Source organism: Dermacentor albipictus, unplaced genomic scaffold, assembly GCF_038994185.2.
Source record: "Dermacentor albipictus isolate Rhodes 1998 colony unplaced genomic scaffold, USDA_Dalb.pri_finalv2 scaffold_38, whole genome shotgun sequence".
Taxonomy (NCBI): domain Eukaryota; kingdom Metazoa; phylum Arthropoda; class Arachnida; order Ixodida; family Ixodidae; genus Dermacentor; species Dermacentor albipictus.
This window is the reverse complement of record NW_027225592.1, coordinates 302,854-320,496: the sequence shown is the minus strand read 5'-3', so window position 1 is coordinate 320,496 and position 17,643 is coordinate 302,854. Positions and strand designations below refer to the sequence as shown.

General features: G+C 46.9%; 1 protein-coding gene across 11 annotated transcripts in view; it reads left to right on the top strand.

The window, feature by feature from the left end:
* Nucleotides 1-17,643, top strand: part of LOC135916939 (uncharacterized) — a 210,965-nt gene that overhangs the window by 158,556 nt on the left and 34,766 nt on the right. For 2 of the 11 annotated variants that reach the window (XM_065450380.1, XM_065450377.1), the window contains 2 exons: nt 4,953-5,017; nt 10,850-11,078. In XM_065450380.1, coding sequence (XP_065306452.1) covers nt 4,953-5,017; nt 10,850-11,078 — 294 coding nt within the window. Of the gene's footprint in view, nt 1-4,949; nt 5,018-10,846; nt 11,079-17,643 lie in introns of all 11 variants that reach the window. The other 9 variants (XM_065450378.1, XM_065450375.1, XM_065450383.1 and 6 more) reach the window with 6 other exon arrangements.

The window sequence follows — 17,643 nt, the reverse complement described above, 5'->3', positions numbered from 1 at the left end:
GTACCAGTTGAAAAAGACAACAGGAATTCATGTCGCAACTAGAGAAATTTCTGTTGTACGACAGAAGTTCCTCACGTTTCCGTAGTTGACAGACATTCCTGACGTTACGACAGAAAGTCTGATGTCGCAACAGAAGCATTCTGTCGCGAAGACCAAGATCTCTGAAGTCGCAACAGAAACGTTCTGTCGCGACAACAAGAGTTCTGAAGTCGGAACAACAGCTTTCTATCATGACAGCGACTCTGACATTACGACAGCAATTCTGACGTCGCAACAGAAACATCCGGTCGCGACGGCCAAGAGTCCTGATGTCGCAACAGAAGCGCTTTCCGTCGCTGCCCTTTAAAATTGTTTGTCAGTTTCGCATCGGTGGTGTGCACTGTACTTTTCTCTTGCGCGGTATTCAACCGTGCTTCTCTCAAGCCGGCAATGCTGATAGCACCGACACCGGTATTAAAGTCGACGTGGCCAATTGTTATAATTGTGCCGTGACGACGCGGCACCTACCCGCCTCCTCAAAATCTGCCGCTGATCAAAATCATACCATCTGCGGGAATGGCTGCGTATCCGTTTTATTTGCTAAGATGTGGCACACAAGCCTGTGGACTTATATGTGCGGTTACACTGTCACATTAGTTAATTTCCCAGAATTATTGCACAAGCTTATGCGAAGCGGAAAAGAAGTTTTCGGTTGTTCCACAAAGTTGCGTGAAAACCTGTCTCGCTCGAGTCTCATTAATCTGGTACAGCGCTGCCGTGAGAAGCCAGTATGCTGTCAGAATGAAGACTCATCCACGAGTGTTTATGTAGCTATTTTGCGTTGAGCACACGAATTATGTGCGCGCTCAAAAGTGTAAAGAGCGAGAGACAACTGTCGAAATTAGCAGTAACAACCCTAACTATGTCCCCGGTCACCGTTGTCTATTTCCGAATTTCTTATTCAATATGCATATCGTACAGCAAAAGCGATGTTCTATCACTCCACGATGTACTACCTGTCGATGGTAACAACACTTGTGCTCTTCTAGAGATGCGGCAGCTGACGCGGTGGAGGGAACCCGCATCTTGGCTTTTAAAATACAAATGTAAACAGAAACGCAGACAGCGGTTTCTACTGTTGACATAGCCAAAATGCACGCTAAAACGTAACAGCGTCGTGGTGCAGTACACGTCACGTACCTTCACAACCATCTGTGATGAAGCTGTGGTGTCAATGCTTGATACTTTGACACATATATAACGAGTGTGATCTATGATCACAAACACTTTTGAGGCTTGTAGCCAAGCTGGAAATAAAAAAAAAGCGTCGTGGTGCAGTGGTAAGATGCTAGGCTCGTGACCCTAAGGTCCCAAGTTCGAATCCCGGTTGAGGAAATATTTTTTTATACTTTTTTTACTAAGAAATTTACATTTTCTTAAAGAGGTCTCTCAATTTTTAATTAAATATTCATCAGGTTGTGTTTTCAAAGTGGGACATGACGTCACATTGTGACTAATTTTGCCTTCTTCGATAAGTGCCCTGTTCCTGCTTGACAGTAAAATGCCTCTAGTGTGGTTGAAATATCATAGCAATCAAGCTGTAGAAATCGTACTATAAAGCAAAATTTTTCTTCACCATGTGTTTCACGAACCACCGAGTACACCCACCATTCACCCAGCATGCACACCATTTACATTTCACCCAGTACGTACATGCAGTATTCACCCAGCACATCCATCATTCACCCACAGTTCACCCAGTATGTACCCACCATCCTCCCAGCACGCCCAGCATTCACCCACCATTTACACAGGTCACCCAGTAGTCATCCCACCATCCACCCACTACACCCACCATTCACCCAGCCCGCCCACCATTGAGACAAGTCACCCAGTATGTATCCCACCAATACATCCCACCATCTACCACTGTACCCACCATCCACCCATTATACCCACGATGAATTCCACCATAACCACCATGTTTTCCATCATGCCCAGCAAATTTTCCATCATGCCCAGCATAAAATTCATGATGGGCAATGCTGGGATTTTCAATAGAAGCTTGCGCCATTAAACCTAGAAATACCTTGCATTAGCCATTTCGTGTCTGCATTGCTTTAAAAAGTGTTGTCATTGTGCTGCTTCTGATAATTTACGATACCTTATTTAGCAAGAAAAAAAGAGTAACCAGATTTTCGGTGCCACAGTGCGAAATGTTTCGTTAGTTTCGATTATTCGAAAGTACCGAATAGTTGTTCTTCGTACATAAATTCGAATATTCAGTGCTAATGTTCCTTTCTTATTCTAAACTTAGAATACTAGCCCACCCTTATTGACAGCAATATCAAACTACTAGACAACAACCCGAAGTAACGTTCATGGTTTTATCAGTCGAATAATTTGCAGTAAAACTCGCATACAAATTAAACAATAACCATATTTCACCCGCGCATGGGCACACTTGAACATATATGTGGATGACGACGTGCACTCGTTGCTACAACGATTGTGTGACGAAGAGCGCCGGTAACGGTTAGCGAATGCTTCGTGCAGCCTATCGCCTAAACTCGTCTCCAAAACTTCAGACTCTAGCACTAGGCCTCCAAGACGGCGTGCAGAAAGACATCGCACATGAAGCCACCAGCCATCCCGGCTCGCTCTATGTGTGCACCTGTCACTGATTATTAGTACGGGAAGGTTTATTGCAATTTATGCGGCCGACAAACTACGTACCCTACTTCGCGTAGTTCTCCAGTACTTTGCTATCGCCGTGAATGCTTCGGTTTCTGGGCTAAACTCCGACGATAGTTCTCACGCCCCATTTGGTAGCAGTACATTCGCAACCAGTGTTTTGCCATTGGTCTAATGATTCCGTGCAAGCATTGCAATTGTTTTTTGTTAGAGACAGCACTCGGCGAACATGCAGCAGTATACTGGTGCCAAGCATAAACATGTGAGCAGCGCAACCATTCTTGCATGGTTGCGACCCCCCTTGCAATGGGCCTAGAAGACTTTCACAAGTTTAGTTTATATGCTTATCTTTTTACTGTGCTCGTCCAAAAGCACCTTGCGCTGAAGTTTGCCATAGTTTACCGCAGCGTCAGGACAAAGCCAACCTAGCGATCGCTGTGTGGGACGCCAAGCAGCGTGACACACTAGTGTTGCGTATCACAACGCACGAGATGTGAAAATATCAAAGCGCCCATGCTCAACATGACTCGGCGTACTTTCCATAGGAGTGAGAATCCGAACATTGTCAGTGACACACAGCAAAGCACGGCACACGACGCTATGGCGAACGATGAAACTTAAGTCCTTCTCGCTTTTAATATCTCCTTATTATCTTGATGTCCCCAACTGCAGGTGTCGGTGACGCTGGGGTGGTAAATGATATCGTCACAGCGTCGTCTAGCACAATAAAGGACCTATAGCCTTTGCTCTCTAGCGCGATAGCTTTCTTTCGTTCCTTCCCCTTTTTTGCTGTCCGTATGTTTCCGACCGTTTATGATAAGCGAATGAGCTTGGGCCTCTAGGTTTGTGCTGGCTTCAGTCTTCTCGCGCAGGCAACTGGGACATTGGGGATGTGCGCGAATGCGTATACTTACTACTAGCGACAGTCTGACCTAGTAGTCTAATTACCTGTGTCATGGAGTATGCACCATTGGGTATGTGCTCGGACAGACACGTTCTGCAATCATTATGTGATAATGGTATGTGACGATTCTGGTCAGTCCCCTAGAATGAGTGCGCTGAGGTGAATCATGATGCATGTAGCCCTGATAGACTAAATCGATAGCGCCCTAGCCGCAGGAGACACTCCAAATTGACCATGGCCACTTGATTCACAGCCATTGAAACGGAGTTGCACCCAGGACATTACGGGTAGCAGGGGCTTCAGACAAAGTTTCCACCTGGGTGTTGTGATCACAAGGCAAAATGCTATCGTGGTATCATATGCCATTGTGGTTGGCAGTGTGATTGCCAATTGCTGTTTAGACTGTGTTGTCCATAGTACTTTGATTCACGGATGGCATGGGGATGTGAAAGAGGTTACACAAGAAAGCTGTCGCTGACTGACGATCTTAGATAGTTTATGCCACATCTTTATACGATTAGCACTCTTAGGATTCTTCCTAAACTTTGCATGGGCTATCTGTCTCCAATTGCCTTCCCGCCAACCTGGATCACTGGTAGACTATGGTCTAATTTGTAGTCCATCGGCCTGCTGTGCTGAGGGAACCGGGCTCAGAACCAACCGTCGAAGTAGCTTGGGTCACTCGGTATGTGACACTGCGCATGTGCGCTTTTCAATGTACCTCTTTGACGCACACTTTGGTCACTTGGTATGTGACGCTTTTCAATGACAATAAGATCCTTTGAACTTTCTCGGGTCGGAGCACCAGGTCGCGGGATCGGATCCCGGCCACGGCGGCCGCATTTCGATGGAGGCGAAATGCGAAAACACCTGTGTACTTAGATATAGGTACACGTTAATGAACCCCAGGTGTTCGAAATTTCCGGAGTCCTCCACTACGGCGCGCCTCATAATCAGAAAGTGGTTTTGGCACGTAAAACCCCATAATTTAATTTTTTTTCACTTTCTCGGGTACTGGGTGCAATCCAAGCATATTTTGACAACGGTGTCTTTCACACACGCGCGGACTTTGCGGCTGCGATGCTAGATAGCGCTGCGTATCTAGCGGGACGCGCAAGACAGGAGCGTGGTCACAAACACCTTATGCGTTACACGTTCCGGCGTTGGCAATACGATTTGCCGCTACATTTCTTCAATGTTAATTGAGTGAATGTCGGCATTCATCGGGATGTGGGCTCTGTTGGAATTTTAAAGCTGCTTATGCAGGAGCTGTGTTTTAAATGAAGTTTCGTTTTTCTGGACTTCACGGTGACCACTGGTCTTTTGTTCACTTAATCTTCAATCGCCTTTGTTGTCTCCTGCTCTGTTTCAGCAGAGACGAAATGGATCCTCACCTATGAAACGTAAGATTCTACTGCGGCTGAAATCCGACACTACCACGTGAGTTGAACTCCTTCATTTTATTTCCGAAAAAAAAAGTTGAGTATGTTAACAGAGCAAGCGCTTTGAGCTGAAGCCAAATACATGCAGTATGTGTGTGATAATAGCCTAGCCTTGTTGTTTCGACTGCATCCTTGGTTCATTATGGTTGCTTGCTTGGCTAGTTGTTTCATTGAGACTACCACAACAGCGCGAAACATGAGGAAGGGACGATGATAGAGACCGAGTGAAAATAGCGCTGGCCCTTGTCAGTTCTTGGTTCATGTTATCAGTGCGATTTAAGCGTTTCGTGAAATGAAGACACAGACTTCACAAACGCTAGCTGCACTGAAATTAACATCACACCGCTACATAAAGCTGCTACCATAATAAAACTGCACTATTGCTGAGCATGCGTGGCACTCATCCTTTAAGGTCCTCCGTTTCTTTCTTTGTAACGCGAGCAGAAGCAGAACTAATGCAGTTCTCACTTTGTAGTTTCAAACTCAATGTGCCGAAGACCATTGTGCTAGGTCCTGATTTGAGCTAGCTTGGGAAACGTATGTTATCAAACACGGGTTACGCGGACATCTTCGGCTGTGATCGAGAATATGTTCTGGCCCTGCTGTGACTTCTATATGCTTGTGTTGGTCTCTCAGCTTATCATCGGAGCACCTTCTGGTAGACGACAAATATAGCAACTGCAACACGAGGCTGATATCTTGTGCACTACTTCCCTTTTACACGCCACGAATACGGCACAGCTCCACCACCACCACCGGTAGTACTTCAATATGGTTCTGGTTAGGGAACCTGCATATACACTCTCCTATGTGTGGGTATGAAGGCTGCCTAGTGCTGCTGGGTCATTGGCACCTTCTTTCCTGACTTCATCTCTTTCACAATACTGTCCCATGTTAGTGACGTTAAAGAACACAGTAGCAATACTGTGAAAGACAAAACTACCTTTTATTGGGCGAACCTGTACCCACAAAGACAGGCTACACTTAAAGCACAACGATGGCGGCGAACACAGTCGGCGATCGTCGAAAATCTGATCAGCGGGTCAAGCGCGTCGGCTTTTATACAGCAGTCGTCGAATGTTTCAGACAAATCGCTGGGACCCGCCTGTCTTCCACAAAGTTTTATACCATTCGCTTCGCGCTATGAAATCAGATACCACAAGGTGCGGTGACGACACAAAACGGATAGAAGCATCGATAACATTCCAGAAACTTACTTACATGCTGGCGCGTCCTGCGCTGTGCGATAACATTTGTTAAGCGGTGAAACGTGGTCACCCGAGAAAGATCAACATGTACACGTGTCAATACCCCCTCTTAAAAAGCATCGACCCGATGCTGCAAACAAACGAAAGTAATAAACGAAAACACCCGCAGCAAAGAAATAACAGAATAAGGGAGTTCGTCAGCGTGCGTAAAAGGGTTTAAGACGCACTACGTGGACCACTTCAGATCGTGCGCGCCGCCGCTGTGACTGCGAAATTCCCTCTGGCACAGCCTCATAGTCCAGTTCGCCAACACGTCGGGTGACCTTGTAGGGTCCGAAATAGCGTCGCAATAGTTTCTCACTAAGTCCTCGTCGGCGTATCGGGGTCCATACCCAAACACGGTACTCGACAAAGCGTCGTCAGAGGTTGTAGTGTCGGCTGTCGGTACGCTGCTGGTTCTTGTTGCGTAGGTGGGCGAGCTGTCTGGCTTCTTCGGCGCGCTGGAGATAGGTAGCGACGTCAAGATTCTACTCCTCAGCGTCGTCGGGTTCCTGCCGTAAACCAGCTTAAATGGCGTGATCTGTGTTTTTTCTTGTACCGCCGTGTTGTAAGCGAAGGTTACGTATGGCAGGATGGCATCCCAGGTCTTGTGTTCGACGACGACGTACATTGCTAGCATGTCGGCGAGGGTTTTATTCAGGTGCTCCATAAGACCGTTCGTCTGTGGGTGGTAGGCAGTTGTCCTCCTGTGCCTTGTCTGACTGTACTGAAGAATGGGTTGGGTGAGCTCCGCTGTAAAGGCCGTTCCTCTGTCGGTGATGAGGACTTCTGGGGTGCCATGTCGCAGCAGAATGCTTTTGACGAAAAATGATGCCACTTTGGCTGCGCTGCATTTCGGCAGAGCTTTAGTTTCAGCGAAGCGGGTGAGGTAGTCTGTCGCCACGATGATCCACTTATTTCCGGACGTTGACGTCGGAAACGGTCCCAACAAGTACATGCCGATCTGCTGAAAAGGTCGGCAAGGGAGGCCTGATCGGCTATAGTATTCCGGCTGGCCTTGTGGGTGGTGTCTGGCGTCGCTGACAGTCTCGGCATGTCTTGACGTAACGGGCAACGTCGGCGGTTAGGCGCGGCCAGTAATACTTTTCTTGTATCCTCGATAGCGTCCGGGAGAAGCCGAGGTGCCCGGCGGTCGGATTGTCATGTAGGGCGCGCAGTACTTCTGGACGCAGCGCCGACGGAACAACAAGCACGTAGTTGGCGCGGACTGGTGAGTTCTTCTTCACGAGTAGATTATTTTGAAGCGTGAAGGAAGATAATCCGCGCCTAAATGCCCTGGGGACACCGTCGGTGTGCCGTTCCAAATATTCGACGAGGCCTTTTAGCTCCGGGTCTGCGTTGGTGTTCTCTTTGCGGTCCGGGCTTAGATTACGGCTTGTCGGGGGCGTCCGGTACATAAACAAAAAGCACCTCCACCAGATGTCACGTGTTAGTGACGTTAAAGAACACAGTAGCAATACTGTGAAAGACAAAACTAGCTTTTATTGGGCGAACCTGTGCCCACAAACTCAGGCTACACTTAAATCACAACCATGGCGGCGAACACAGTCGGCGATCGTCGAAAATCTGATCAGCGGGTCAAGCGCGTCGGTTTTTATAGAGCAGTCGTCGAATGTTCCAGACTAATCGCAGACACCCGCGTGTCTTCCACAAAGTTCTATACCATTCACGTCACGCGATGAAATCAGATACCACAAGGTACCGCGACAACAGACAGCGGATAGAAGCATCGATAACATTCCAGAAACTTCCTATACGTGCAGGCGCGTCCTGCGCTGTGCGATAACATTTGTTAAGCGGTCAAACGTGGTCACTCGAGAAAGATCAACATGCACATGTGTGAATACTTTCACCAACTTCTGCTGTTCTAAGGAACCAAACATGACCTTTCACACTACTGGACACCTGATGCTCACACCATTTGAGAACCGCACGCAAGTAGGTAACTGCAATGACTGTCTTCACTGTTTTTGAGCCGCGTGAATCGTACAACGATATTCCTTTGTTATCCGTCGCTTGCGCAGCGAACACGTCTCTTTCGTTAAACAGTTTCCGCAAGTCGAGAAACTCCAAGCAGTAGCTGCACCAACCGCACCAAATTCAAACTCTAAAACTAAAACAGCATTCATAGCAGGGCTGTATTCTACCGTGACATTCATATAAAAACTTACCGGTACTCTTTCACATATTTCAAAACCTTAGCTACTTTGAATATGTTCAGTTTTATGTTTTTGTCACAACGGGCTAAGGAAACATCTCATGAGAGAGGCGCTATAATGACCCGAATGCATACGTCACCTTTTCGCACAAGATGTGCCGCCATTCTGATGGATGTTAGCCCTCCGCCAGCGTTCGTGGTGTCTGCGTCATCACTTGGTGCCTCATTTATTTACCCTTTTCTCGGCAATCTCGTGCGCACCGTCATATATTATCACGTGGTGACGCGTTCATTGCTTACCTCAGCTGCCTCCTTTGTCTTCGTGATTACAATGGATGTGCGTGACGCCCGCTCCAGCTCGGCAAACTTCCGTTTCGGCTGATATCGTAGACAATGGCTGTGTGGACGACACGAAGCTTTGGTTACAGCTTCAGAGGACATGTAAGCACTTTCGCTACTCATTACGCCTTGTCCAAACATCGCGAGCAGCGTATAAGGTGCCTGTACTAAAAATTGAGCTAGAAATGTATTCCAAGATATCCAGACTTCCCATTTATTACCTAAATCAGGATCAATGTGTTCGGCTCTTCTGTGTTTGACAATCACTTTGAATCAATGGCTTGGGAGGAATCAATGACCACATGGGAGGAACTCAGCAAAGTTCCTCCCATGTGGTCACTATCTGATTGTTTTTCTGCCTAATCGCTCGCGGGTGGGCTCTGTTGCCATAGATTTGTTTTAGCTGCGCACAATGCTTGTAATGTCGATCATTTGCACTTTGTAATAGCTTGTAGCAAATACGTACTCTCGTGTGTCACTTGTTCACTGTCACGAAACGTACAGCTTCGAGCATTCGTGTGTTGGTACAGACGTGTCGTCGCTGTCACCCACGCTTTGGCCCATTGATTGAGGCGTCAGCTCAGTTACTTAATAATGCGATAGCAATTATATGGACACTTCAGGCGCATTTCTGCCGTCGGCGTCACCGTGAGGCTCTGTACAGTCCAAGGGTGATAAAATCGTCGCCGTGCGCTATATGCTCTATCTGCAGCGAATGAAAGCTTGTGAGGGTGAGCCGGTGAATGCGCCTCAACCTTGTGTGCGCGAGCGAGGAGGGCGGAGCGGAAGCGCGCCCGCTCCGTTCGCGCTCGAGGCACGGCGGTGAGTCGAAAGCGGGAAGGAGGGGGGGGGGGGAGCGTTAATATCTAAACGCTTTTTATTCTCCGGTGCTGCTGCTTACGACGCGGCCAAGCGGGCGCCGTACCTTGAAAGCGATCTATGACGTGGCCAAAGTGCACGCCCACGCGGGCTTCATCTTCAAAGCGATCTGCGATGTTTGCAAAGTGCGCGTAGTGCCGGTAGCGTCATATGCGCTGTGATTTCGACGTTTCGTTCGCGTTGAAGCGAGAGGTGCACGAAGGTCAATCACTTCCTGCTGTTGCAACGATTCCTCACTCTAGCGTTTTGACAGCGAATTTTCGGGGTCATCGAGCGAGGTGTGTTCATGTTAACCTGTGCACGCGTGACACCCTTCCTCTTAATTTAGCTAGTAAGCGAATGTTTACAAGGCCATAGCCTTGTAAACATTCTGATAAAACTACTATCTTTATTCGTATAGCTATCTACTAGTTGAGAAGGACAATGTTTATTTTGGCATCAGTACAGCGTAACAATAAGAAGGGGCTTGGCGAAAAGGGACAATATTGCGCTGGAAACATGAATCGAGAATCTAGCAACCAACCAGCACATGTTAAAGCATTAGTTACCAAAGAGTAATTTTGAAAAGGGACACAACCAGCGTGAGGGCACTTTACTTTAACCAACGACAAAGCACGCCCCTTAAAGAAGGGTTAAAAGCGACTGGATGCCGTAGCCTTCTAGAATGTAGATTGATGACAACCGCCTCGTACGTGTTTACCTGCGCATTTAAGTATGCGCAAGTTGTTATTCACAGCCCACATACTTGAGGAGGTCGCCTAAGTACCGACAAGCATGTATGTAAACGCCGATTTACGGACTTAACTGTATCACTTAGACAACACTCACTTCATGGAGCCTTCTAGTTCGCCGCGCACACACACGCCTGAGAAATTCGAGTTGGTGGAAAAAACATTTCCGCTGTCCTTTCATGGGGCATCAGAAAGAGGAAGGACTACATGAGGTGCAAATTATTCGGTAGTCACTTAACACAGTCTCTTGTATGTGCGTCTACGAAGCCGAATCAGTATCTCTAACTTAGCGACTTGTTTCGTATGGAGAATCATTGAGGATACGAGAGCTCAACATATTCGTTATTGCTCATTCCAGTTACTCTACCAAGGCTCGCCTCACCGCATTACCAGCTCTTTAAATCCCTTTTAGGCGATGCACTAAATGCCCCTCTGAATTCTCCTTGCACCAGCAGAGAACGGGAAGCCTCAAGCAAAGAATCTACGCCCCTTAGTCCTGAGTCATCTGAGACGCTTCCTGACAGCCGGCGCCTGCCCACTAGCCTGGAAAAAACGACAGATCGATCGCCTTCACCAGCAACGCTTCCCGACAGCCAGCGCCTGGCCACTAGGTTGGAAAAAATGGCAGCTCGAGCGCCTTCACAGGCACCGCTTCCTGACAGCTGGTGCCTGCCGACTAGCACGGTAAAAATGCCAAACCGATGGCATTCACCAGCAACGCTATCTGACAGCTGGCACATGTCCACTAGCATGGTGGTGAACATGAAAAACTGGTCGCGTCCACTGGCAACGCGGTCTGATGGCTGGAGCCTGTTCGCTAGCATGGTGAACTTGGCAAACGGGCTGACGCCACTTTCTCCCGCTGGCAACAGAAAGTCATCCCACTACGCATCGAAGTTTGCCAGCGCCCTGACAACATGAGTGCACTTAACTGACTTGACTATAGTGCAGTTTATCAAAAGGACCCTGCAAGACCGTGTTGTCAAAACTGAAAGCGCAGTGTACTCAGTAAGATGCAGTTAAGTGACTATATTCTCGCGCGCGCACGCACACGCGCACGCACACACACACACACACACTCTCACTCTCTCACACACACACTCTCACTCTCTCACACGCACACACTTTCACTCTCTCTCACACGCACACACTCTCACTCTCACACACACACTCTCACTCTCACACACACACTCACTCTCACACACACACTCACTCTCACACACACACTCACTCTCACACACACACTCATTCTCACACACTCTCACTCTCACACACACACTCTCACTTTCACTCACTCTCTTTCACACACGCTCTCTCTCACACACACACACACACACTCTCTCTCTCACATACACACTCTCTCTCTCACATACACACTCTCTCTCTTACACACACACACTCTCTCTCTTACACACACACACTCTCTCGCTCTCACACACACACACTCTCTCGCTCTCACACACACACACTCTCTCGCTCTCACACACACACACTCTCTCGCTCTCACACACACACACTCTCTCGCTCTCACACACACTCTCTCTCACACACACACTCTCTCTCTCACACACACTCTCTCTCTCACACACACTCTCTCTCTCACTCTCACACTCACTCTCACCCTCACTCTCACAATCACTCTCACCCTCACTCTCACATTCACATATACACAATCACTCTCTCACTCTCACACTCACATATACACACACTCACTCACATATACACATACATATACACACATACATATATACACACACATACACACACACACACATATACACATACATATACATATACACTCACACATATACATATACACTCACACATATACATATACACTCACACACACACACACACACACACACACACACATACACACACACACATACACACACACACACAGACACATACACACACATACATACACACACACACATATATACATTTATATATTATTCCTCCCTTAACAATAGGTTTCCATCAGATGGAGCGGCGACCGCCGCAGCGCCCTGCCTACGGCTCCGCTCTCACTTTCGCCTCTGTCTGCGGGATACCTAGGGCCAGCTCACAATAAAGACCCTGGATAATTTGAAAGTAGCGACAGTCTTTGAACCCTACCGCCGCCGCGCGACCTCCTCGCCTCCTCTTCGCCCCTTGCGCTTTCCTCCGCGGCGACCAGTTTTGCCCCCGTTTTTCTGCAAGACGATTGGTCTCCCTGCTGTTGCCCTTAAAAACGCGCGCATCTTGAGTTTTGCTTGTGTTTTTCTTTTTCGTTCGCGCCATTTTCCTCCTGAGCACGACTGGCTCTGCACTTTAGCTCGGCGTAGCGAACGTTGTACGCCGTTTCCTGCTCTATGTCCTAGCGCTATGCCGGGCTGTTGAGCATATAACTGCAGCAAGAAGCCTGAAGATGGTTATGCCGTCTTTATTAGAGCACTAGGAAAGCGTGACGGCTTGCGCAGGAAGCAGTGGCTGCATGACATTGGCCGAAAGAACTTTGTTCCGACAACAGTGTTGTTTGCGAGCTGAGGCGTCCTTCTTAGAGCTCGTAGCAAAGCATCCTGTAATGCTGCATTTTTTTTCATTCTTCCGGCCTGCTCACCAGCGTTTTTGCTGCGGTTGCCCTCAGTATGCTTAATATTCTGGGGTGGCTCCATCACCTCGCATGTCGTCGCTAAGTGTTGTCATTCAGTCGGAAGTGCTGCATTATAGATTCTGCTTTGCGCCCTGAAAAAATTAGTGGCAAGTATACCCGTGGTATTGCAGATGATGAGCGTTAGATAGTCAACAGTGAGTTTTTTTTTAAGTTTTAAAGCGAAGCCTTTGGATCTCTGTTTCAAGGTCGCGTTGGGAACTGGAAGTATCACGTGACCCAAGGAAGGCCAGAGGTGACCCAAAGCATGTCCACGCCTGCAAAGAGAATGATTACCCAAGTTAATCATTAGTGATTGACATAAGGTGAATTAGGGAGGATTAAGGTTGATTAGAGTGTATAGAAAAAAATTAGGGTGGATTAGAGTGCATTAAGGAATAAGATGCATGGATAAAGATTAGGGTGGGTGGAGGAGGATTAAGGCGGATTATGGTGGATTAAGGTGAAAGGTTGATGAAAGGGTATTAAGACCGATTAGGGTGCATGAACGTGGATTAGGGAGGAATAAGGTGGATAAAGGAAGGTTAAGGTTGATTATTGTGAATTAAGGTGAATTAAGGTTGATAAAGGAGGATTAAGGCCGATTAGGACGGATTAGGGTGATGAAGGTGGATTAAGGACAATGGAGCTGGATTAGGTTTGATAGAGGTGGATTAGCGTGTATTACGGTAGATTCGGACTATTAAGAAGGATTACGATGGATTAAGGTGCATAAATAAGGAGTAAGGGGAATGAAGGAAGATTAAGGCGGATTATGATGGATGAGGGTTGATAAAGGATGATTAAGACCGTATAGGGTAGGCTAAGGTGCATTAGGGGCGATGTAGATTGATCAGATTGTATTAAGGTGAGTTGGGAGTATTAGGCTGGATTAATTAAGGTGTATGACGGAGCATTAAAGTGGATTAGAGTGGACTAAGGTGAATTAGGGCTCATTGAGTATTAAGATTGATTAGTCTACCATAATCCTCCTAATGCACATTAATCTACCGAATCCACATTCATCGACCTTAACCCTCCGTCATTCACTTTAATCGACCATATTCCACGAAAGTCCTCCTTAATGCAACCTAAGCCACCTTCATCGACCCTAATCTATTCTAACCCTCCTTAATAGACTTTAATCCTCCTTAATAAACCCTAATGCTTCCTTAATCACATTATTCCACCCTAATCCACTATTATCGGCCTTAATTCACCTTAATCCACCCGAATCCACATTCATCTACCTTGGTCCACCCTAATCCTCCTTAATCAACCCCAATCCCTCTTCATTCACTTTAATTCACCCTAGCCCACCATAATCCTCCTTAATATAATAATCTTTATTTCTCTCTTTCCACATATTACAGGATAATGCACTTTAATCCTTCTTAATCCACCCTAATCCACTATATTCGCCCTTAATGCACCTAAGCGCACCTTCATCCACGCTAACCTACCTTCATCGACCTTAATCCAACCTAGTCCTCCTTCATGCACCCTAACCCACCTTCATTCACCCTAATGCCCCTTGATCGACTTTAATCCACCTTAATCCATCTTAATACCCCCGAATTCATCATAATCCCATCATTAATCAATCATTACTTTGCTAATCATTAATAATCTCTTATACACGGCTGCACATGCTTTGCTTACCTTCCCGCCTTCGGTCACGTGATATTTTCTGTAGCTCAGAACAGCACCTTGAAACAGAGGTCTAAGGCTTTCGCTTAACAAGCACACACAAAGGGATGTGTCACAAGCAATACTAGACCAGACGCACGAAGTAAATAATCTGATCATGTGGCAGAAAAATTGTCAGGAGTATAGAACTCGCCTCAAAGCTCCCTTTACATCGGTATACCCCGTTCATACGGCTTCAAGAAAGAACCAACCTCCTCATAAACGTTGCCTCCAGCATTATCGATGCTGTTAGCATTTCTCAAAATTTTCAACCCCACTGGGGCGTGCAACTGGCCCAAAATAACACGCCCCAATGGAATCCTGCGGCCCGTCCGCGGGAGCCCAGGAGGAAAAGCGCGCCGTGCGCAGCCAGCGGGCGAGGTGAATCGAGGAGGAAAGCGCCGTGAGGAGGAGAGTATCGCTACTTTCAAATTATCAAGGGGCTTTACTTCACAAAGGTGGCGTGTGACAGGTGCCGAAAAGGGGACGCTCATAACATCCATCCATCCATCCATAGCAACAATGGCGAGATGGTCAGGTTGGAGGGGTGCGTTAATAAGTGCCGCTTCGTCACTAACTAGACAGTAGGAGGGGCGAGGTCTCGTCATCTTTATGAACGGGAACAAGCGTGCCCGTGGCAAATAGCCTCGTTGGCCACATGTTGCAGGGCGCTGCCTCGAGCGGCTAAACTAACGGCACAGTTCCTTCACACCGTTCACCGCCTTCACATGCCTGACCACTTTAAAAAAAGTGGTGCTTTCGTACCTCAGCAACGTTGGGGAGAGCCACAAGAGGTATCAAAATGTAGGCCTTAACGATACAAGAAGCGAGAATTAGCTGCAAAGTCGGCAACTTAATTTTACGAGTGTTATTAGCCCCAATGTATTCGAAAAGTAAGCACATTGCACTATAGCCCTGTGAAGGGTGCGGTGGAAATGGATTGCGGTACTTTACAAGTTCCGGTGACTTTACATAATGAAATGTTGGGGCAAAGCCGCCATACAACACACTTTTGGGAAATGGGACGAGTTCTCTTGGATTAACCAGAGTTCACACGAAGCAATCGGGTCTGGAAAGCGGCTTCGGCGGTGTCCACAAGTGATAGTTAGTCGCGGAGTCGGTGAAATGGGCGTAAGTAGCGCCAATATAGTCAAACGTTAACCACATTGCTCCATAGATTGCACGACCTCTGGGATCAGCCCGGGTATAAAAAAAAATCTTGGTCGATCGACAAGACAAAAAAAAGACGACAACGTCATCGTGTGTGAAGTATACGAAAAAAATACGAATTCAGTGAAATATGAATAAAAAGGGAGAATAGAGACAAATACAACAAATAATATTTTTACCCACCATGTACGTCGACCTTGTCTTTTCTACGCGTCGACGTTTCGTTGAACCTTTCGTCTGTTCTTATATTGACAACGCGACCGCAAAGAATGGTGTAATTGGAATTGGACATACGTGTACTTCATGTATCGCAGCTACGGAAGCGATTTCGAGTAAAGTGAGTGGCAGGTAGCTTGGATCGCCCAATCAGATTCTTCAGAATAGGGGTTTGAGCAAGTAAGGACGCGAGCATAAGGAAAGAAACGCACAGGACGACGCGTTGTTCTGTGCGAGTCTTGTGCTCGCGTCCATGCTTTCTGGATCCCTCTATTCTGTCACCATGCGCCAACTGGCCCAGCAAACCGCAATTCTAACCAGATTCTTGAGTTTTCCGGTCGCGAGTAGTATCAAGGCAGAAATAAGGAAATGGGCAAGAAGGGGTGTATGCACAGACATCTTATCTTAACCCAAGGTAACATTTCTGTGCAAGTTAGAGGGGGAGGGGGTACCTATACTAGTGTAAATGAGAATAATGCCCACCGTTCACCAATAAAACGCGTAGTCCCGCAAAAGATAAATAAAACAAGATTTATCTCACAGGTATGCGCCTGTGAGATCCAGGCGTATACCAAATAAGGAAACAAATAAAATGTACTCGCGCAGGAAAGAAGCGCAAGCGCAGAACAATACAAAGCACAAGTAAACGAGCAAAGTGCAAAATAACGATTTCTAGTAGCGTTTCTTTATTTACGTCTGGAAGAAATACATATTTGTGGAACAATCAGTTCTTTTGGATCCCTCGTTTACTGCTTACCAAGTTAAGTACCAAAACCGACTCGTATTGTCACTTGGGAAGCTGCGTTAGGATGCGTGGCTGCCAGTCCCGTACAGCCGCGCAGAGCGCACGACGCTGCGGTTCTAGACGTACTCCGCCTACCAATGAATACTAGAAAAGTACCCACATAAGCATAGCAGAGAAGCGGCTACGTCAAGCGGTTAGACTGATAACAGTAGGAGCGCCATTCGAAACATGCGGACTCCTTCTCCATTGCCGGTGACGTTTTAGCTACTTCTTTCCTTAAATAAAAAGGTGTCTATTCATAAATAGTTTCACAAGCAATGGCTAAATTAGTTTTTTTCGTTTTTTCCTTCCTGTTTGGGTGTTGGCTCGGCTCTCTCCTTTAGTAGATCGCTTAATTTTTCAACTCCTTGCGACTCTTGTTTCGAGTTCATAATTTTGCATGAAAAGTGCTGTACAATTCGAGAAAAAACAAACGAGGTAACGCGTGACATTCATATTGCTTATGGGTTTAACGGTTATTACATGGTTTGATCAAGGACGCTGTTTCTCTTAATCTTATTTTCCACGTTAGCTAACTCATATCACGCGTAAATGGTTCCGAAGATAAGCCATCATCGCGGCGAGCCGTCACTCGAGGAAATAATGAAAGAAAAGTTGAACGCGAGTGGCATTACAGTTTTAGAATAGCGTTCGCCACCTTACGTACGCTAAACGTAATCACCTTTGCGGGAAGTTACGGTGCGCGTACTTTCAACACTTTTAGTTTACCGTACGGAAACGCAAACGTAAAGATATTA